Raw genomic sequence first — 24087 nt, forward strand, 5'->3', positions numbered from 1 at the left:
GTTGTTTTAATGATAAGAGGCTCTGAAATATATTTTCTTTGTATTGATATTCAACTTATCGCTTTTAACTAATCATTAAAATATTGCTAATTATTTATAATTTGTCGATTTACTAAAATTTGGTTAATGTTTCTGATACCTGATTTTTCCAGGTGAGAATGACAGGATATTAGATATCTCTTTATGATATGTCGTCCTGAAGGATATTAGATATCTCTTTATGATATGTCGTCCTGAAGGATATTAGATATCTCTTTATGATATGTCGTCCTGAAGGATATTAGATATCTCTTTATGATATGTCGTCCTGAAGGATATTAGATATCTCTTTATGATATGTCGTCCTGAAGGATATTAGATATCTCTTTATGATATGTCGTCCTGAAGGATATTAGATATCTCTTTATGATATGTCGTCCTGAAGGATATTAGATATCTCTTTATGATATGTCGTCCTGAAGGATATTAGATATCTCTTTATGATATGTCGTCCTGAAGGATATTAGATATCTCTTTATGATATGTCGTCCTGAAGGATATTAGATATCTCTTTATCATATGTCGTCCTGAAGGATATTAGATATCTCTTTATGATATGTCGTCCTGAAGGATATTAGATATCTCTTTATGATATGTCGTCCTGAAGGATATTAGATATCTCTTTATGATATGTCGTCCTGAAGGATATTAGATATCTCTTTATGATATGTCGTCCTGAAGGATATTAGATATCTCTTTATGATATGTCGTCCTGAAGGATATTAGATATCTCTTTATGATATGTCGTCCTGAAGGATATTAGATATCTCTTTATGATATGTCGTCCTGAAGGATATTAGATATCTCTTTATGATATGTCGTCCTGAAGGATATTAAATATCTCTTTATGATATGTCGTCCTGAAGGATATTAGATATCTCTTTATGATATGTCGTCCTGAAGGATATTAGATATCTCTTTATGATATGTCGTCCTGAAGGATATTAGATATCTCTTTATGATATGTCGTCCTGAAAGATATTAGATATCTCTTTATGATATGTCGTCCTGAAAGATATTAGATATCTCTTTATGATATGTCGTCCTGAAGGATATTAGATATCTCTTTATGATATGTCGTCCTGAAAGATATTTTGTTTGTAGTTTTTAGACTATATACTTGGGAAGTAAATATCATCTTATTGTCAACACTTCACTGCAAACCGAAGTTTATATATCTATATCTGCAAAAACAGCCTGGTTCTGGAACAAAAACAAAAAAAACAAAAAAACTCTGTGGAATTCTCCGGTCCCTCATTTAGGACTAGGTGAGTATAAATTCCGCAAAACTAGAAGAAATGAATCAACAGCCTCGCAACGGGTGTCCTGTATCCTCATCAACTTACCTTTCTATAATGTTATCCTTACACTCTCGCAATGGGTGTCCTGTATCCTCACAACTTACCTTTCTATAATGTTACCCTTACACTCTCGCAATGGGTGGCCTGTATCTTCATCAACTTACCTTTCTATAACGTTACCCTTACACTCTCGCAATGGGTGGCCTGTATCTTCATCAACTTACCTTTCTATAACGTTACCCTTACACTCTCGCAATGAGTGTCCTGTATCTTCATCAACTTACCTTTCTATAACGTTACCCTTACACTCTCGCAATGGGTGTCCTGTATCTTCATCAACTTACCTTTCTATAGCGTACACCTTCCGGAAATGCCTATCTCAGGGCAGTCAAGTTTTCCTTAATTAGCAGCTGTTAATCTAGTGTTCTGTTGGTAAGTTACGGTTTGATTAAACTCGTGAGAATTTTGCTTTTAAAATTATCACGTGTTCAACATAAAATTATCCATACTTTATAGGAATACCAATCCATGTGATAACAGCTTCAGAGTAAACAAAACGATCCAAACACCATTACAGTAATTGAGGAAAAACAATGACTTTTCTAACAATGGCTATTTGTAGTATATTAGAATCAGAGCCATATCCATTAGCTAGCGGTCATCTTGATTTCATCCGAACAATTTCACAATGGCCTTTTGATGTATTATATCCAGTGTCAATCCATTATCTAGCAGTCAGTTTAATTGCATCTTATATGTTCACAATAGATGTTCATCGACAATTTTCAGGTTAAAAAAGTGATCGATATATACTGTATATGTCCATGATTACAATTAATCAACCTTCCTTTTAAGTATATACGTTAATTTCGTGATTTCGATATATAAACTGTTTCTTCGTTTGAAGTTCGAGATTACGCAAATTGATATATTGCGTAGGGAATTTTCGCGATCAAAAGTATTTCTTCACCCAAACGAACACTGCCAAATCAAAGTAAGTATCTTATATACACAAAAGGTAATGCTGGCATTTCCAACACAATGCAACAATGAGATCTACAAAATCAATAAATATGCGAAAGGTAAAAGACCCTTTCCAAAGTATTTTTTCACCCAAACGAACACTGCCAAATCAAAGTAAGTATCTTATATACACAAAAGGTAATGCTATCCGACTTACCTTCTATACTATGTAAATTTGCCGATGTCTCTTTACTTTACTTTACTTTAAACATATTTTATTTCAATAAAGGAAAAGGGATTAGGCACAAGTTATTGCAACTTACTAAGGCCTTCTCCCGATGTCTCTAATGGCCGTGTGATATTTCGTACTCCTCTGATGAGTGGTGTTGTGTCTCAATAAAAAGTTCAGTATGCTTTAAGCTTGGTAAAGAATATGATATAACGAGTAACTATTTTTAAAATGACATTTTGATAGATGTTTCAATAACAGTATGTAATTTGATGCATATTGTCATTTATGCTTTTGAACCTCAAAATGTGATTAGATGGGAAAAGTAAATTTTAAAACGCAGTGAAAGCAATAAGATAACGTTACACTAGGGAGAGCAGCTTACCCAACCCTATAATATCTGTGTTACATATTCTCACCAGTTTTCTGTTATGATAATTGCTTTCATTGAAATTGCAGACACCGAACCTTCCAATTTCATCGATTTCTATATATAATAACTGTCATGTTTACATGACGATATTCTCCTGTTGATCCTGGTGATCAATATCATCCATTAACTTAATGATTTATTAATTGCAAGTGCGAAAACCAACGGTTTGTTTGCTTTTGATCAACAGATAAAGTCGTTTAAGAACGGCATTGACAATAGTCGAGTACCCATGGCTGGTTGAACTACTCTAGGGCTACCATTGGGTATCCGACGATGGACATTGAAAGGCTATTTTAAAGTGTTATCACACTGAAATACCACACCTCGATTCGTTAGTACGGCACTCCGTAATCTTCTTCCTGTGGCGAACGCTCTACTTAAGTCGGCATCGGCCAGGGAGCAATTAGGGGGGAATATTGTTTATGAGGAAGAGAAAATATAAAATCCCAAATTTAGTCGCCACTTACCTGTCGTAGATACAATTCTTGCCCCGTTCCTGCAGGGACTAGAAAGGAACACATTGACATGACACTGTCATATATACTTTGTACGTTATATATTTTGACGTTAATAGTTTTTAAAAATTGCTTCGAACCAGAAAGTCGTTTAAAGGAACTGATGACTGATAATAAAGTAATCTAACCACATAATTTATCAGGAGTAACAATCACTATCCCAGCACCACACTATCCTCATAATAATTACACCTAATCCCATAGTATATACTTGTACGTAAATTTAGAACAGATATCTTTTCTTTTCCCCAGAAAAGTTTCTTCCTGCGTAAATCTGCCTTCACACTACCTTATGTCTGTCCCCCGACTCGAACGCTCTGTGAAGAAAACTATAGTTTCTGTTCCCAAGCCATCAAATAGTATATATTAACTAAGCTCTCTGGTTGATGCTCAGAAATGGAGGGCTTGCTCAAACGACAAAACTGGTCATTCAGACGTCAGTATAAAGGACAGGAAATGATGTCATGCCAGTGTGCCTGGAACATGACATTTCAATATCCTATGCACAGGACATGGTATCGGCCCTATTCCAGTAGACCTTGTGCCTTTAATAAGCTTTTTGTGTTGCTGTTAAACAGTACTTAATGATATTTCGGCCAAGAATAAAGTACACTTATCAGTGGGTCATATGATATACCCACCAAAACATTAATTTACTATATTGATCAACAGTGGTACTAGTCTCTGAGGCTTTGCTCCAGTTCGTAAACCCCTCAGGTATTTATTATAAACTCACGTATAAAATAAATCCATTAATTACACTATGTTCCACTAAGCTGATGAAGGAAATAACCCCATGTCTGGTCCAGAACGTGGGATATATATAACAGAACCTGCCAAATCTATAATGTCAATGACAGGACTCTTATGATGACGGAAGCGATAGAAAACTTAATAAGATCTCTTTTAACATTGTGAAACATCAGATCTCTTCTTATGACAAAAAACGATGACAAAAACTACTCTCGTTCTGTGAGGAAACCATAAAAAAATAAATAAAAAAATCTTGGAATATCGAAGGTATAATCTTCCGAAGATTTCATTTTGCGCTTTGTTGAAGTTCATTTGACCTTATCATAACTAGCAGCTAATGAATCAATATTCTAATATACATTATGAAGTCGATTTCAACAATTACGTTGCGAAATCGATTTAATTGAGTTTAAATCTAAAAACGTACAATAACGAGATATTAGGACCATATACCCACAATTATTTTTATCGATTTCATATGATTTATAATTACATTTATTTGCTGCAGCTCACACGGTTGTGAAAAACAAATATGTACTCTTCTTTTTACAGATCAGTCCAGCAGTAATTAATACTTTCTAAACGCGACATATCCACAATCAATTAGTGGTGTTTATACAAGAGAAGGAGGAGAGGCATGCAGCAGTTGTCACAGTCACAGGAAACGTCAGTAACGAGGGGCAGTGTCGGACCATGCGGATGCCCGATGGAGGAATTTCAGACGTATGTCACATATTATCAATACTTGAATTGGTAAGATATTACCATGCTATGTTAAGAACTGTGTCTAGACTATGACAATAAGCGTTAAACTCTGTGGGACGAGCATGCAATAAGCATTACGTAAGTTGTGCTGGTGGATACTCTCCAAATATCGATGCTTATTGTGTTTTATGTCAGTGAATAAGCAGTTATAAACGGTATATATACTTGGCGGTAACCGCTTAATGTGTTAGTTGGTGTTAGGTGAACAATAAGCAAGGGGAGTTATTCACCTAATCTTAAGATAAAAAGCTTGTTAGCTTGACATGAAGCCAGTGGCGTCAGTTCGGGATGTCTTCGCTTAAAACTATCCACTTACTGAAAGACGAATTAGGATAGTCGGTCGTTTGTGATGACTAGTCTGCACCTACAAAATATCGGCTTACTGTTAGTGACACAACGAACCATGAAAGTCGATTGTTTGTGATGACTTGTGTACGCTCAGAAATATCGGCTCATTGTTAGTTAGGCAAAGAGCCATGAAAGTCAGTTATTTGTGATGAATTGTGTACGCTCAGAAATATCGGCTCATTGCTAGTTGAACAGCGAACCAGGAGAGTCGGTTATTTGTGATGTCGGTTATTTATGATGACTTATCTACACCTACAGATATCGGCTCATTGTTAGTTAAACAGCGAATCAGGAAGGTTGTCTATTCATGGCGATTTGTCATCACCTACATATATCGGTTCACTGTGTTGGCTGAATAAGAAAAGTGTAGATTCTGACTTTATATACAGATAACGCCGTACCGTGTAAACTGAAGAAGAGATTTGGGGAATCAGTTCTATTTCGCTCACAGAAAACGGTGGCGATGTTAGTCGAATAAGAAATGAAGTGATGAACCCTGTTATGACGACCGCTTATTGCGTAGAAAATAAGTAGACGGCCGCTTGTACGAATCTATCGGTAAAACTGTGGTGGCTTGGAAAGCAGTCAGAACATTTGAGCCGATGATTTTAATTGACGCTTTATGATGTGGGGATAAGCAGGTCTTTGAGCATAGTTTTCTACCGTTAATAAACAGTGGTTTTATCTTATTGTCAGGAAAAAGTCAACACTTCAAGTGTAATTCGTCTCTGGAAATACTCATTAAAATAATGTGTGGATTAACACGTAAATCAATGTGATTCGTGGAAGTTATTTAATCAATGATCTCGTGGGATTAACACTCTCAATTAGTAAACAGCTCTTTAAGTGACTCGCAATCCACCTTAGATTTTAGGATATTTTGATAATTACAATTGTTAGGAAGTGATGTTTGTAGTATCGGTGGAATAATTTGAGATGTTTTACAGGAGAAGAAATTTGTCAATACATGTTGATGGCTCTGAAATGACCGTGTAAGAAGTGGATACTATAGACATACATTATCGTTAGAACTATAAACAATTCGACATGCCGAGCACAAAAATATCGGTAGCAAGTGTCGGAATGATTAATTCTGAGGAATCTTCCAAAGTACACTGGGAATCTGATTTCAGCACGGAAAAGGTGACAGCAGAAGATGCTAAACGTTCGAATTGTCTAGTATCGGCTTTACGTCCATTGCTCCTGTCAATGTCGTTGGTGGGTTTGTTTGATATTTGGAAAATTCAAGAATACGGAAATGAAAAATCAGGAAGCAGAAGAGCTTTTTTCAAGGTATACCGATTAGGGATACTTGGTATATTGACTTTTAATTGTATCCGATTTTTTCTGGCATATCAATCCTTTGAATTTGGATCCGAGCTACTTTCATCCATTCTATTACACGCTTGGTTTATTCTTTGTCTCAGTTACGCTTTAACATGCTACAAAATGGTTGAAAATCCTACAAATCTTGTTCGCTTTTTCAACCTTTGGCGGAAGTATTGGAATTTGATAAAAAGCGCGCAGAATGAATCCAGTGCCGAGCAAGCATGTTCCTGGCGTCGAGTCCGAAAATATGCGATCGTTTCCACGGTCATTGGATGGTCTACAGTTCTCGGAAATATAGGATTTTGCAGTTACACCGTGATAACCGGGACAGCCTTTAAAAACATACTAGAACCATTTCCAAGGACACATGATCTTTTCCCGGTAATTGCAGCATTATTCCATGTCATTATTGTATGCCTTTCTTGTGCATGGCCATTTGCTACAATATTGATGATTGTGCTAGCCTTATCAATGTATCAAGAATTTAAACATTTCGCCGAAAGACTGGAGAAAGTCACGCAAAAGTAAACAGGTTTCAGAAGTGCAGGAAAATCTAGAATCCATGAGGAAGCAGCATAACGCCCTCTGTAATATGTTAGATATTGGGGATGACGTCTTAAAACATCAAGTCGGTCTTTGTCTGGTCCTAAATGTCTTCATTACGCTCATACTTATATACAACATTTGCTGGTATGAAGCGGTTCGAAAGGATATTGGAACACTCGTCAGTCACATCTTCTGGCTCTCTGGTTCAGGCACCATGTTAATTTCCCTGATGGCGGTCTGTTGTATGGTAAACATTCAGGTGAGGCATTAAATTTATAGTAAGAATGCGTTCGATTACATCGAACAAACAAAACAGTGTGTAGTGCATTCGATTACGCAATAATTGCAAACTGAAGCCCACTGAGAAGTGGTTACAAAAATGAATTGTGTCAAGTCTTTTATAAATGTCCCAGGAGACAGACAATTTAAACTAGGAGTTCTACAGTAGAATCGAAATACATCAAAACAGCTTGTTACTTATTTGTGTAATATACAATCTTTTGAGATTAATTGACGGCAGGCTTTCCAAGAGGATAGTTGTCTAAAACCGCTTTGTCATGTAAACACAAATTAACAGTGATATCGGTTAAAATGAATGACGTTTCTGACTTTCTTTAAATTAACTGAATAAATATCAATAGCCATTCTATGCCATTTTTATCCAAATCTCTCATTTTGTGCTCCCCATCTTTCATATCTTAAGTAGATTTTCATATTTGGATTTTCATACATTTGGTCAATAGAATTACTGATAAGATCAATTATAGCTAAAAAGCTGTATGACAAATATTTATATTCATTACACGACATTTTTTGTTTGTTGAATTGTTGTCGTTTGTTTTGTTAATATGTTATAGTGATTTGGATGTATATGCTAATTCTTAACTAGCTTATATCTCCTTCAACTGTACCAAAAGTTTCGTAAAACATCGGGACCCATAACATTGTAAAATAAAGATCAATATGCGAAATTCCTGTACTTGTCAGTAAAGATAACCTCTGGGAAGATATATAAATATCTTGTTTAAAATGTTCGTTACATATCTTCACTCCAATGATATTGATGATTCAATAATCATTGGTAATCGATAAGCGTTCACATTATCATCATCTTTATTGACGTCACTACAGAACAGACAATGAACGATGGTTATCTCTGCAGTAATATATATGTTACAAAGTCAATACTAATTCCAAAGAGTCAACAAATACGCCGTTATATATTGTGCCCTATGAACTCATTAGCGGTCATTGTCTAGCCGACAATAACATTGATCTTTACTGACGTTTGTTGTTTTGTTCGCTGGTTGGCATCCTTGCACTATCTAATACCAAATTAAGATGTGCACAAAAGATGAAAAACATTGCTTAAGCATTACAATTGAATAAACACATCAGTTCTGTTCTTGATTAAAAACGTACGTGAAATTATGTTACTGGAGTATGTGAAAGCACGATACCGGAGTATGCGAAAGTCCGTTCAAAATTTTATTCACGCTGTGGTTATTTTTTAACATAACAAATACCACAAACGACTCACCTAAGGTTTTAACAAAAAATCACGTCAAACATTAGCAGTTATTACGTTAGGTTAACTATGTTATTTCTAAATATGTAAAGGTAGGTCAGTTATTACGTCACCAGTAGGTTAACTACGCTAAAATACGTTATTTCTAAATATAGATGTAGGTGAAGGCTATTTAACGCATGTGTGACCAGGTTAATCGCCTGTTACCATCACTTGTTATATAACAGGTCTAACCAGCAGCCATTTTTTCTTGGCAAAGTCATTTCTATGTTACGTATTTAATTCTTCTTTCTACCGTTGTAGGAGTCTGTTACTATAGGTATAGTAGATATATATATTATTATATATATTACTAGAAATCTCGTAACAAGACACAAGATTATCTAACAAATGACGATGGCTTCTTCACAATATACCACATAGCGAATTCAGGATGTAGTATTGGAAAACATCTATGATATATATATCTAAATTAACAAAATATCCTGCCGAAATGACTGGTGAGAACAATGTTTGAATATAATGTGTATTTTTACGTTCAGGCGCACGAACCTGCAAAATTCATACACAACCTTTCCATGAAAGACGTTACGGCTGAATTTGCATTGCAGGTAAGTACATATTCTTTTGTATATGTTTGCATCATAATGATAGTGTTCCCCTTGCATGTAGTTTTTGTTCTTTAACTGCCCAAAGACGATATTTGTAGAATAATAATAATACTGCCAAAGACGATATTTGTAGAATAATAATAGAAATTCTGTGGAATTGTGGATGCAAACGGTACTATTTTGTTATGTTTCTGTTTACAGGTTACTGTATTCCTACACCGACTGAACGGACCACCCCTTGGTCTTACGGCTTGGTCCCTGTTTGTGGTAGACAATCAAGTTGTTGTCAGTGTAAGTAACGTACACACAAATATAAACTCCAAAGACTACTGATAATTATATGATCAGGGTAAAACAGCAGCAATAAAAGTTATACTAATCCTAGATGTTAAACAATGGTGATTTCTAGTAAGTACGGACATGAGGATGTTGTATAGATCTTCGCAGTGTTATTACAGAAAATTATAATGATAAATTAACAAATAATATCAGATATGTTTTCTCTCTTCAGGTCGCTGGAATGATTGCAACCTATTTCGTTGTACTGCTACAGTTTCAACAGGCATCGACTACACCGAATACCGCTGGGAATACCACATTAACGTAGAATTGTGATGGAGCATATTACAAAATATTAACTACCAAATATATCAGTTTGAGTTCCGAAATAACTAAAATGTCAACAACATGTCGCAAAAATAACAAAGAACTCAAATTGACAATGAGAATGGCACAGTTTTGTTTAATGAAACCAAATTACGTAGCGAAAAGGTAATGCTCTTCTCAAAATGACTGGGGATTCCACAGTTGTTTTTAATGATCGAAAAGTATATAAAAAACCCCGTATTTATACTAAACTTTATTCGGTAGTTTTAGAAGGAATTTAAATACTCAAAATAAGAAATAAAATACCTCTGTTAACTACACTGATGCCAGACGAAATACGCTATCTACCATGGTAGTTATGATTACATTACATTGTTTTGTAAACCAAAACATTGAACGAAATATTGATATTTTATTGCTTTTTTGCCTTTGAAATAAAAAAATTTATCAAATTGATGAAACCTTATTTTCACTGCATCGATGGGCAGTAAAATTTGTGAGATTTTTGTAGCGAAAATATAAGGTTTTCGTTTTTGACCAATCAGAGTGAACCTTTGTATTCATCTCATTGAAACATGCCGATTTTTCCAATCTAAGTGAAGATAGATAAATTGATTATTTTGCTGTATTTCTGAAATATTCAGACTAGTTTTTGACAAAATGCTCACTTGATGTTACCTATTCATACAAAGATTCTCCGATGACAGCTGAAAGGCTACAATTGCGTTGATCAATCCTTTCAAAATGGCGCCGTCAAGTTGACGTGGAGTAACGTCATCCAAGAAATGACGTCATGAATTTCCTACACTTCTTGACACTTTAACTTTTTCGGTGTTATAAATTTTGTTTTTAAGTATATAAAATGCGATAAGAAGAAACTCGTATGACAGAATATTCCGATATTCTATCATATTTGTGAAATATATGTTATATTAAATGGGAAACCTGTCAATATCCTCCATGTACTTACATGATTGTGGAAGTTCCACATTTGTCTAAGAAGACGGCCAAAACAACCAAAACAAGGGTTAGTACAGAATCAGATGTTTTCGGTCATGATAAAGAACTAAACAACTAAGTATCTAACAATATCACAAAATAAAAAGTTACAATTAAATACTTGGTTGATTTAAACATGTCAACAAATAAAGCCCATTAACTCACGAATCCCTTGTTTTTGAAGCTCCATCTTTTACCTACTTGTTACTAATTATCATCTATTAAACTCTAGTAAAAAGCTCTGGTATTCACCTTCGATTCCTTCACCAAGATTTCTACCAACCAGCACTGTGTTGAACCACTGCTGTGTGTTATGCTACCTGTCGTTCCGGACTGTCCGTCTTCCACTTTGTTTATTAGTCTCGACGTCAGGTCGACGTTTGTAAGTAATATACACCTAGGAGGTTTAGAAGCGTTCTAAAGATCCTGATTTTATAATAGGTGGCGCCAGTTTCCCTTTCGCGAGAGTATAAAAGGCGGCGGTCGAAACTAGACAGGGTTCATTTCTTCATCTGACACGGACGCGTTAAGGCCGTACAAAAAGGTAATAGTAAAGATATAGACGTGCCCGAACAAGGCTTCCCTATATCAAAGTACTGTATTGTGTATTTAATAACTTACGGTAGAGTACGGAGGTAGATGTGCCTGAGTAAGGCTTCCCTTCTCCGTTGGGACTCTAGTTAGTCTATGTGATCGGTACATCACATAAGTTGTAAGTTTATCAATATCAATAGCCTTGGGTCTGCTCGTGGTTTATAAGAAAGTGTCTGAGAGCACAGAGTGTGGTACGTTCATGCCTAACGTTAATTATATGCTAGGGAGTGCTCAGTAAGAAGTGAGTACTCAGTGAGTGCTCAGTATTTTGAGTGCACGGTAGCAGTGAGTACTCAGTGAAGTGAGCGCTCGGTAAAAGTGAGCACTCAGTCAAAGTGAGTGCTCACTCGGTCAATGAGTGTTGAAACTCTCTTACCCTCATAGTAATTATCGTTGTATAATGTGATATTGCCCTGAATAAACCCCAGATAGGGAAGGTTCATTTTGGTCAGGGAGCACTCATTATTTCATGTAGAATATCATTCTGTTCTGTTAATATAAATAGCTCTCTGTTTAGGTATATTTGTATTTATACTGTAGGATTACTCAGAGGAACTGAGCAATCATTGTGCTATATTTCAACTGTATAGCTAGTTGGTACTTGATGTATATTACATAAACACAGCCGGGTCAGCTGTATATTTCTGTATATATTTGCACTGAGGACTCGAGTAAAACTAATTATATGTTAGACAATATGGATCATCAGTAGTGACTGATACGGACCCTGTAAACGTCACAGCACCTGAAGAAAGTTGGACTGTTCTGTCCCGTTTTCTATAGAGCTCTATCAGAATACTCCGGTATCTTCCCTCGATTCCTTCAACCAGACATCTACCAAACAGCACCTACAGAAAGTTGGACTCCTCTGCCCCGTTTTCTATGGAGCTCTACTAGAATACTTCGGTATCCACCCTGGATTCCTTCATTAAGTACATACAGGACGTTGGCCGTCTTCTCATCTCTGTGTTGTTTTCACTTTGTAAACATACATATCTTATTTTTAATAAGCGGTTTTCTTATTTTAGCGTTTTTAAAAGGAACAAAAATCATTATAGCTCTAAATGCATTATGTACATGTATATACCATATTCTACTCGTCATTGAGCTTATCTATGTTTAAATCCCCCTTTTTGCGCTTGATCCTGAGTGAGCCAACATACATACCTTGATGTGATAAATTAAACAACATCACTATGTATGATTTATAAAATTGACAATTCTTACAAGCTCAGTAAGTGTTCGACAGCGTAATGAAGATTTTGTATATTGGGCTGCTATGAAAAGGTACACAGCTACATTTTTTTTTAAATTTAAAATTCGTTTTTGATAGTGAAATCTTCCAAATTGAAGAATGATTTCTTTTTGATTAAAACAGTTTGCTTATTATTTCGTGTTATTGTTATTGTTTTCTATGAGTCAAATCGTCATTGTGTGTCCATGCAATTCAATAAACAGGGAAATGGTTATAAGATAAAATGAAACATGCTACATGCGGTTTTTCTGGACTTATACATAAAAATAACAACAGACCAAAAAACAACAAAAACAGAACAAAACAAAAAAAAAAACAAAAAAAAACAGTGGTATATTCGGAAGACTACATTTTGCGCTTTGTTGAAGCTCACTTGACCGTATCATAACTAGCAGCTAATGAATCAATATTCAAATAAACACTGTGAAGTCGATTTCAACAATTACGTTGCGAAATCGATTTAATTGAGTTTAAATCTAAAAATGTACAATAACGATAAATAAGGACCACATACTCACACTTATTATTATTGATTTCATATGATTCATAATTACATTTATTTGCTGCAGCTCATACGGGTTGTGAAAATACAAATATGTACTCTTCTTTTTACTGATCGTCCAGTAGTAATTAATATCCACAATCAATTAATGGTGTTTATACAAGAGAAGGAGGAGAGGCATGCAGCAGTTGTCACAGTCACAGGAAACGTCAGTAACGAGGAGCTGTGTCGGAGGATACGGATGTTCCGGAGTAGGAATTTTAGATGCATGTCACATATTATCAATACTTGAATTGGTTAAACATTACCATACTATGTTAAGAACTGTGTCTAGACTATGACAATAAGCGTTAAACTCTGTGGGACGAGCATGCAATAAGCATTCCGTAAGTTGTGCTGGTGGATACTCCCAACATATCGATGCTTATTGTGTTTTATGTCAGTGAATAAGCAGTTATAAATGGCAGTATCTATACTTGGCGACAACCGCTTATTGTGTTAGTTGATGTAAGGTGAATAATAAGCAAGGGGAGTTATTCACCTAATCTTAAGATGAAAAGCTTGTCAGCTTGACAAGAAACAAGTGGAGTCAGTTCGAGCTGTCTTCGCTTAAAACATCCTTTTACTGAAAGACGAGTTAGGAAAGTCGTTCGTGTGTGAAGACTAGGTTGCACCTAAAAAATATCGGCTTACTGTTAGTGACACAACGAACCATGGAAGTCAGTTATTTGTGATGAATTTTGTACGCTCAGAAATATCGGCTCATTGTTAGTTGAACAGCGAACCAGGAGAGTCGGTTATTTGTGATGTCGGTTATTTATGATGACTTATTTTCACCTACAGATATCGGCTCACTGTTAGTTAAACAACGAACCAGGAAAGTTGGCTATTAGTGATGATTTGTCATCACCTACATTTAGCGGTTCACTGTGTTGGCTGAATAAGAAAAGTGTAGATACTGACTTTATATACAGATAACGGCGTACCGTGTAAACTGACGAAGAGATTTGGGGAATCAGTTCTCTTTCGCTAACAGAAAAAGGTGGTTATGTTAGTCGAATAAGAAATGAAGTGATGATTGCTGTTATGACTACCGCTTATTGTGTAGAAAATAAGTAGACGACCACTTGTACGAATCTATCGGTAAAACTGTGGTGGCTTGGACAGCAGTCAGAACATTTGAGTCGCTGATTTAAATTGACGCTTTATGATGTGGGGATAAGCCGGTTATTGAGCCTAGTTTTCTACCGTTAATAAACAGTGGTTTTATCTTATTGTCAGGAATAAAGGCAACACTTCCAGTGTATTTCGTCTCTGGCAATACTCATTAAAATAATGTGTGGATTAACACGTAAATCAATGTGATTCGTGGAAGTTATTTAATCAATGATCTCGTGGGATTAACACGCTCCATTGGTAAACAGCTCTTTACGTGGCTCGCAATCAACCTTAGATTTCAGTATATTTTGATAATTACGGTTGTTAGGAAGTGATGTCTGTAGGTACCGATGAAATAATTTGAGATGTTTTACAGAAGAAGAAGAAATTTGTCAATACATGTTGATGGCTCTGAAATGTCCGTGTAAGAAGTGGATATTATAGACATATATTATCGTTAGAACTATAAATAATTCGACATGCCGAGTACAAAAATATCGGTAGCAAGTGTCGGAATGATCAATTCTGAGGAATCTTCCAACGTTCACTGGGAATCTGATTTCAGCACAGAAAAGGTGACAGCAGAAGATGCTAAACGTTCGAATTGTCTAGTATCAGCTTTACGTCCATTGCTCCTGTCAATGTCGTTGGTGGGTTTGTTTGATATTTGGAAAATTCAAGAATACGGAAATGAAAAATCAGGAAGCAGAAGAGCTTTTTTCAAGGTATACCGATTAGGGATACTTGGTATATTGACTTTTAATTGTATCCGATTTTTTCTGGCATATCACTCGTTTGAATTTGGATCCGAGCTACTTTCATCCATTCTATTACACGCGTGGTTTATTCTGTGTCTCAGTTACGCTTTAACATGCTACAAAATGGTTGAAAATCCTACAAATCTTGTTCGCTTTTTCAACCTTTGGCGGAAGTATTGGAATTTGGTAAAAAGCGCGCAGAATGAATCCAGTGCCGAGCAAGCATGTTCCTGGCGTCGAGTCCGAAAATATGCGATCGTTTCCACGGTCATTGGATGGTCTGCAGTTCTCGGAAATATAGGATTTTGCAGTTACACCATGATAACCGGGACAGCCTTCAAAAACATACTAGAACCATTTCCAAGGACAAATGATCTTTTCCCGGTAATTGCAGCATTATTCCATGTCATTATTGTATGTCTTTCTTGCGCATGGGCATTTGCTACAACATTGATGATTGTGCTAGCCTTATCAATGTATCAAGAATTTAAACATTTCGCCGAAAGACTGGAGAAAGTCACGCAAAATAAACAGGTTTCAGAAGTGCAGGAAAATCTAGAATCCATGAGGCAGCAGCATAACGCCCTCTGTAATATGTTAGATACTGGGGATGACGTCTTAAAACATCAAGTCGGTCTTTGTCTGGTCCTAAATGTCTTCATTACGCTCATACTTATATACAACATTTGCTGGTATGAAGCGGTTCGAAAGGATATTGGAACACTCGTCAGTCACATCTTCTGGCTCTCCGGTTCAGGCACCATGTTAATTTCCCTGATGGCGGTCTGTTGTATGGTAAACATTCAGGTGAGGCATTTAATTTATAGTAAGAATGTGTTCGATTACATGGAACAAACATATCAGTGTGTAGTGTATACAGGCAATATTCCTTCACGTGTAATTCACGTGAAATTAACATGAAATTCATGTGAATTTTTTCATGTGAATTTCAGTTTTTTGCCCTTTTCACGTGAAATTCACGTCAAAATTTTTACGTGAATTTCACGTGAACGAATATTGCCTGTGTATTCGATTACGTAATAATTACAAACTGAAACCCACTGAGAAGTGGTTACAAATATGAACTGTGTTAAGTCTTTTATAAATGCCAAAAAGACACAGACAATTTAAATTAGGAGTTCTACAGTAGAATAGAAATAAATGAAACAGCGTGTCACTTCTTTGTTTGATACAATCTTTTGAGATTAATTGGCGGTAGGCTTTCGAAGAGAATAGTTGTCTAAAACCGCCTTGTCATGTAAACACAAATTAACAGTGATATCGGTTAAAAATGGATAAAGTTTCTGACTTTCTTTAAGATAACTTAATAAATATCAATATCCATTCAATGCCATTTTTATTCAAATCACTCATTTTGTGCTCCCTATTTTTTATATCCTTAGTAGATTTTCATATTTTGATTTTCATACTTTTGGTCAATAGAATTACTGATAAGATCAATAATAGCTAAATAGCTCTATGACAAATATTTACACTCATTACACCACATTTTTTATTGTTTTTTTGTTGTTGTCGTTTGTTTCGTTAATATGTTATAGTGATTTGGATGTATATGCTAAATCTTAACTAGATTATATCCCTTCAACTGTCCCCGAAGTACCGTAAAAACATCGGGACCTATAAAATTGTGAAATATAGATAAATATGCAAAATTCTTGTACTTGTCAGTAAAGCTAACCCTGGGAAGATATATGAATATCTTGTTTAAAAACATTCGTTACATATCTTCACTCCAATGATATTGATGATTCAATAATCATTGGTAATCGATAAACGTTCACATTATCATTACCTTTATTGACGTCAACACAGAACAGACAATGAACGATGGTTATCTCTGCAATAATATATATGTTTCAAAGTCAATACTTATTTCAAAGAGGCAAACACACCGTTATATATTGTGCCCTATGAACTCATTAGCGGTCATTGTCTAGCCGACAGTAACATTGATCTTTACTGGCGTTTGTTGTTTTGTTCGCTGGCTGGCGTCCTTACACTATCTAATACCAAATTAAGATGTGCACAAAAGATGAAAAACATGGCTTAAGCAATACAATTGAATAAACACATCAGTTCTGTTCTTGATTAAAAACGTACGTGAAATTACGTTACTGGAGTATGTGAAAGCACGATACTGGAGTATGCGAAAGTCCGTTCAAAATTTTATTCACGCTGTGGTTATTTTTTAACATAACAAATACCACAAACGACACACCTAAGGTTTTAACAAGTTGTTTGGAAATAAAATCACGCCAAACTTTAGCAGTTATTACGTCACCAGTAGGTTAACTACGCTAAAATACGTTATTTCTAAATATAGATGTAGGTTATGGCTATTTAACGCATGTGTGACCAGGTTAATCGCCTGTTACCATCACTTGTTATATAACAGGTCTAACCAGCAGCCATTTTTTCTTGGCTAAATCATTTCTATGTTCCGTATCTAATTCTTCTTTCCACCGCTGTAGTAGTCTGTTACTATGGGTATAGTAGATACATATATTTTACTAGAAATCTCGTAACAAGAGACAAGATTAAGTAACAAATGACGATGCTGCTTCACAATATACCACATGGCAAATTCAGGATGTAGTATTGGGAAACATCTATGATAAATCTATCTTAATTAAAAAAAATATCTTGCCGAAGAGACTGGTGAGAACAATGATTGAATATGATGTGCATTTTTACGAACAGGCGCACGAACCTGCAAAATTCATACACAACCTTTCCATGAAAGACGTTACGGCTGAATTTGCATTGCAGGTAAGTACATACGTTTGTTTTATAGATTTGCATCATAATGATAGTGTTCCCCTTGCATGTAGTTTTTGTTCTTTAACTGCCCAAAGACGATATTTGTAGAATAATAATAGAAATCTTTATTCACTTCTTCTTCTTTTGTTAATAAAAAAGCACTAAGTCACGCGAGAGTTGCTCACTATCTAATGTCAGCAAACGGAAATTAAAAAAAAAATTAAAAAAAATTGGATGCAGAATCTCTGACAGTTCAATGTAAGACTTTATATTTTCCTATTTTATACTTCATTAATTTTGTTATTGTATTATATATTTTACTTCCTTCCATCTACATTGCTTGTGTGTATATGTAAGGTTGCCACTATGTTTTAATTTCTTATCATTTCGAGTGTTGTTCTAACCACTTGGTTCATGAAGATGATGGTAGTGATATATATATAACACAGTTTATATCATTCTTCTGTGCTACCAGCACAAGTCAAATACTTCAGTACTATAGTATTTACATTTTAATCTGCTAGTATTTCAGGTAAATGTATTCCTACACCAACTGAGTAACGCTTGCATCTGTCTGAGGACCTTTTCGTATTAGAAAATGAAGTATGAAATACAAGTTATGTAATCTAATATTAACACTTCAAGGTTACATAAAGCAAACAGTACTATTTTGTTATGTTTCTGTTTACAGGTAACTGTATTCCTACACCGACTAAACGGACCACCTCTTGGTCTGACAGCTTGGTCCCTGTTTGTGGTAGACAATCAAGTTGTTGTCAGTGTAAGTAATGTACACACAAATAAAAACTCCAAACACAACTGATAATTATATGATCAGGCTAAAACAGCAGTAATAAAAGTTATACTAATCCTAGATGTTATACAGTGGTGATTTCTAGTAAGTACGGACATTAGGCTGTTGTTGTAATGATCTTCGTAGTGTTATTACAGAAAATTATAATGATAAATTAACAAATAACAATAGATATTTGTTCTCTCTTCAGGTCGCTGGAATGCTTGCAACCTATTTCGTTGTTCTGCTACAGTTTCAACAGGCATCGACTACAACGAATACCGCTGGGAATACCACATTAACTTAGAATTATGATAGAGCATATTACAAAATATTAACTACCAAAAATAGCAGTTTGAATTCCAAAATAACTAAAATGACAAAAAACATGTCACAAAAATAACAAATAGCAAATAACAAATTGACAATGAGAATGACACAGTTTTCTTTAATGATAGCAAAATTACGTAGCGAAAAGGTAATGCTCTTCTCAAAATGACTGGGGATTCCACAGTTGTTTTTTATGATCGATAAGTATATAAAAAACCAGTATTTATACTAAACTTTATTTGGTAGTTTTAGAAGGAATTTAAATGCTCAAAATAAGAAATAAAATACCACGGTTAACTACACTGATGGCAGACGAAATATAGGTACGCTATCTACCATGGTAGTTGTGATAACATTGTTGTGTAAACCAAAACATTTAACAAAATATTGATATTTTATTGCATTTTTGCTTTTGAAATATAGAAATTTATCATCAAACTGATTAAACCTATATTTTCACTGCAGCGATGGGCAGTGAAAATATAAGATTTTGCAGCAAAAAAATAAGTTTTACAGTGAAAATATAAGATTTTCGTTTCTGACCAATCAAAGCGAACCTTTGTATTCATCTCATTGAAACATGCCGATATTTCCAATCGAAGTGAAGATAGAAAAAATGTTATTTTGCTGTATTTCTTAAATATTCAGACTAGATTTTGACAAAATGCTTACTTGACGTTACCTATTCATGCACAGATTCTCCGATAACAGCAGAAAAGGCTAAAATTGCGTTGATCTATCCTTTCAAAATGGATCTGTCAAGTTGACGTGGAGTAACGTCACAAAGAGATGATGTCATAAATTCCCACACTTTTTGATACTATTACTTTTTCGGTGTTATAAATTTTGTTTTAAGTATATAAAATGCAATAAAAAGAAACTCGTATGACAGAATATTTCGATATTCTATCATACTCGTGAAATATATGTTATGTTAAACGGGAAACCATTTAATATCCTCCATGTACTAACATGATTGTGGAAATTCCACATTTGTCTAAGAAGACTGCCAAAACAACCAAAACAAGGGTTAGTACAGAATCAGATGTTTTCGGTCGTGATAAAGAACTAAATAACTAAGTATCTAACAATATCACAAAATAGAAAGATACAATTAAATACTTGGTTGATTTAAACATGTCAACAAATAAAGCCCATTAACTCACGAATCCCCTGTTGTTAATGCTCCATCTTTTACCTACTTGTTACTAACTATCGTCTATAGATTTCTTTTAGAATACTCCAGTATCCACTCTCGATTTCTTCAACGAGACTTCTTCCAACCAGCACCTACAGAAAGTTGTACTGATCTGCCTCCTTTTCTATGGAGCTCTATCAGAATACTCCGGTATCCACCCTCGATTCCTTCAACGAGCCATTAAGTACATACAGGACGTTGGCCGTCTTCTCATCTTTGTGTTGCTTTCACTCTGTAAACATACATATCTTAGCAGTATTCTTATTGTAACGTTTTTAATTCCGCTAAATCATGATTGCTCTAGTTGCATTATGTATATACTATTTTCTAATCGTCACTGCGCTTATCTATTTTTAGATCCTTTTTTGCGCCGAGTCTTGAGTGAGCCAACATATATACGTTGACGTGATTTATTTAACATCATCACTATGTAAGCTTTATAAAATAGACAAGAAAACAACATCTTGCAAACTCAGTAAGAGTTCGACAGCGTAATGAAGATTTTGTTTATTGGGCTGCTATGGAAAATAACTCAGATCAACATTTGTCGTTAATTTTATCTTCGTTATAGGCGAAATCTGCCAAGTTGAGGAATGATTTCTTTTTTATTAAAACAGTTTGATTATTATTTTACGTGTTATTGTTATTGAATTATCAATGAGTCAAACAGTCAGTGTTTGTCCATGCAAATCAATTAACAGGGAAATGGTTATAAATTAATATGAAACATGTTACATACGGTATTTCTGGACTGATACATAAAAATAACAACAGAGCAGCACGTTCGTCTTTTTAGATGACGTGGCTTTGTGTAATTAAATTAATAATTCCTGTCAAAGTCTACAACGCCTGAAAAGTTGATGTATGGAACTGAAGACATTATGAAATCTATAAAATACAATGCACAATTTATCAAATCAACATTAGTAAACACCGCACATTTCAGTGGACATTATATGAATTGCTTCCCTTGGCACATTGTTTTTAAATACAGAACTGTACATCATTTTGTTTTGGTCAATGTCGAAAACTCTTGATAAATGGATATAGTTCATTGAAAATTTCAATCAATGGTGGCTTAGAAATTACATATGCTTATGTCTGTCTAGAAAATGATGTGACATGTTAACAACGTATTACACTAAAGCAAAATATTGTTTCTTTGTTCCATCCGTATTCCATATCTTATTTTTCAGTCCTTTTAGGGTTGCATTTGGTAGACATGGTAAGTGGACGTTATATAAACAATTAAAATATTCTGATAAAAGATGAAAATATTCGTAATATCGGTTTTGTCTCATTATGCGCTGAAAAGTTATGCATACCCTTTACATAAATGAAAATAATTATAGAATATTATTTCATAGTCCGTATTTAAAAAAAAAAAAAAACTAATGAATATTGATATAATAACAAGAATATAATTTTAAGTCAAAGTGATTGAAATGAGGGGAAAATAAAATAGAAATATGAATTTGCATGGAAACTTTTGAAAAAGACTAAGGATAATAAACCAGATGTTCCGGAAGATTAAGCGTCTTCTGCTTCATCGAGGATACCCGGCTTACCAACCTAGGTCTAATCCGTGTAAAGCTGCAATCTCAAAAGAAATTCAAGGTAGTGATAACGCAACCATTTAAAAAAAATGGCTGAAAAATCAAAACGGCGCAAAACGGTTTAGAAATAAAGAGGGGAAGGTTCGCAAAATCAAAATATGTGGTAAACTTTAGATATTACAAAACAGCATCGATATAACTTGTCTTTGCTGAGCAGACAAAACTATTGGTAGGAATTCTAAACCTGACATTTAGGATAACGATCAACTTCAGAGATGTACGTCCACCAGCAAATCTTAACTTCCAGACAAACTTGCTGGTTCCGAATATACACCAATGTTTCATGTTGTTTTAAATAATCCTGATTCAAAATACAGGACACTGACAATATTTACTGGTTACTTCACACAATGATCGATACTTTAAGACTTAAAACAAGTATTGTCTTAGATTTCGCCATAAGGAAACGAAGAGTTCGGCCTATGAATAATGAACTATACCCATAATAAAGACAAGGATTGTTGCAATTTTAATTCAATTAACATATAGAAAGTATTAGTTTTATAATAAACTCTTGGAAAATATCACGCTTTGTATTTTTTCTGTTAGTGTTTTTTTTTTTTTAACTTTATAGTTCGTTAAACATCAGTGACAAGTCCTGGATGGACAAATTAGTTTAATTAATTTTGACTCTACTTTATCTAACTCTCAAAAATTTGGAAACAGTGTAAATGTATGCTGTCTTTTAACTACACATCGCGACATGGATCGATGTATTACCTGGAATCTATAGAGGTAGCTTTAAAAATAATCCTAACGTTAATTTTTATCCATTACAATCATCGTAGTTATTTCGTTTGTTTGTTCAACATTCTGATACAAGTGCAATCTCTATCATCATCTGATTTATATGGTCCGTTCATTGTGAATAGATCGTGCCTCCACACAACAACATTTAACGTTGATAGATGGAACCGCTCTATTGCTATTTCGTTGTTTGCCGTCCTTTTTTTATTATTTATTTTTTTAATTTTGCGCTGACTACGAGATAGTTCGGATTTCAATGAGGAATCTACTTTGTATTCCACTAAAATTCTGTTGCCATAATATCATATTAATGATCGATTTCTGTTGTAATTTGTATTTTCAGCAACTTGCTTGATGTTAAATTTTACAATTCTGCAGTTCCTCGATTTTAAAAATAACGTGACACCAGGGCCAGGTGTGGCATTATAACGTGACGGCACTATACAAGTATAACATGGTTTTTAGACAACACAATTCCGAAACATCGGGCCTTTTTCTTTGGGAAAATATCAAAATAAGTGGGTTTTCGTACCGATTATAGAATTTATCAAATCTATGTTACAAGTGTATTAGCATTTTGAAGTGTAAGAGTGATAGAAAATATAAACAAAAATTACAAATGAACCAAATTTATTTATAAACATATCATCATGTTATCAAAGTGAAAACTTTAACAGGAAATAACAATTGGTTTACAAAACAATTTCCTTGAAAGAATAGCATTCTTTTCATACAAACATTTAGAACATACTGCTACCAGACAAATATATCATAATAATATCAAAATATTTAAAAAACACAAACAAAAACATTAAGTGGTTTATTATGAAATAGAGTTACTACAAACATATTTTTTTTGCGTAGATATTATTTTTGCGCAATTATTGTTGCAATATCCCGCTTATTAAAACTCCGCTAGTTTCAGTTTCTTCTGAACACATAATGCGATATGCTCTTTCTGTTCGCTATCAATATCAAAAGTAAAACAGATAGAGCATCCGCTAATCGTGCCTTATATTCATAAAAAATTAATCGGTAATCAAATCTGTAGATAAAGATCGTCGTTAGTGTAAGCAACGTACAGATAAATACAAAATGAAATAAATTTGACAAAATTATGATAACATTTAATGAAATTAATCAGCAAAAAAATGATATTGTATTTCATCGCGGTAAAAGGGTAGAAATAAAAGGAAAATAATACTATTCCTGGATGTTAGAGCTAATCGTCAATAAATACTATTTCTCTTCTCAGGTTGCAGACTTGCTGGTAACCGATTTGTTTGTGTTACTTCAGCTTCAATCGGCATCGACGTCGGCGAATAACAAATATTTGAATGTGACAGTAGTTTAAGATGATGACAAATGTATGATACGAGTTATCAAGGCT

At 34.5% G+C, this 24087-nt stretch overlaps 2 protein-coding genes across 2 annotated transcripts; both read left to right on the forward strand.

The window, feature by feature from the left end:
• Positions 1 to 5431: 5431 nt before the first annotated feature.
• On the forward strand, positions 5432 to 12948 carry LOC117315757. Its single transcript, XM_033870109.1, has 4 exons — positions 5432 to 7480; positions 9292 to 9360; positions 9562 to 9651; positions 9872 to 12948. Exons 1-4 carry the CDS (start codon positions 7238 to 7240, stop codon positions 9965 to 9967), a joined length of 498 nt encoding a protein of 165 aa, XP_033726000.1. The 5' UTR covers positions 5432 to 7237; the 3' UTR covers positions 9968 to 12948.
• A 1060-nt stretch (positions 12949 to 14008) lies between these two features.
• LOC117315756 lies at positions 14009 to 19207 on the forward strand. The gene is made up of 4 exons (XM_033870108.1): positions 14009 to 16039; positions 17954 to 18022; positions 18705 to 18794; positions 19018 to 19207. The coding sequence occupies exons 1-4, from the start codon at positions 14954 to 14956 to the stop codon at positions 19111 to 19113; spliced, it is 1341 nt and encodes a 446-aa protein (XP_033725999.1). The 5' UTR covers positions 14009 to 14953; the 3' UTR covers positions 19114 to 19207.
• Positions 19208 to 24087: the final 4880 nt, after the last annotated feature.

This window comes from Pecten maximus, chromosome 17 (assembly GCF_902652985.1).
Source record: "Pecten maximus chromosome 17, xPecMax1.1, whole genome shotgun sequence".
In the NCBI taxonomy this organism is placed as follows: Eukaryota; Metazoa; Mollusca; class Bivalvia; order Pectinida; family Pectinidae; genus Pecten; species Pecten maximus.

Excerpts from the sequence above, each read along its gene's own strand:
- LOC117315757 (XM_033870109.1), top strand. The coding sequence starts at position 7,238 with ATGAGGAAGCAGCATAACGCCCTCTGTAATATGTTAGATATTGGGGAT. Across the intron at positions 7,481-9,291 it reads GTTGTATGGTAAACATTCAG|GCGCACGAACCTGCAAAATT; the intron begins GTGAGGCATTAA and ends TTTTACGTTCAG. Across the intron at positions 9,361-9,561 it reads CGGCTGAATTTGCATTGCAG|GTTACTGTATTCCTACACCG; the intron begins GTAAGTACATAT and ends TTCTGTTTACAG.
- LOC117315756 (XM_033870108.1), top strand. The coding sequence starts at position 14,954 with ATGCCGAGTACAAAAATATCGGTAGCAAGTGTCGGAATGATCAATTCT. Across the intron at positions 18,023-18,704 it reads CGGCTGAATTTGCATTGCAG|GTAACTGTATTCCTACACCG; the intron begins GTAAGTACATAC and ends TTCTGTTTACAG. Across the intron at positions 18,795-19,017 it reads ACAATCAAGTTGTTGTCAGT|GTCGCTGGAATGCTTGCAAC; the intron begins GTAAGTAATGTA and ends TTCTCTCTTCAG.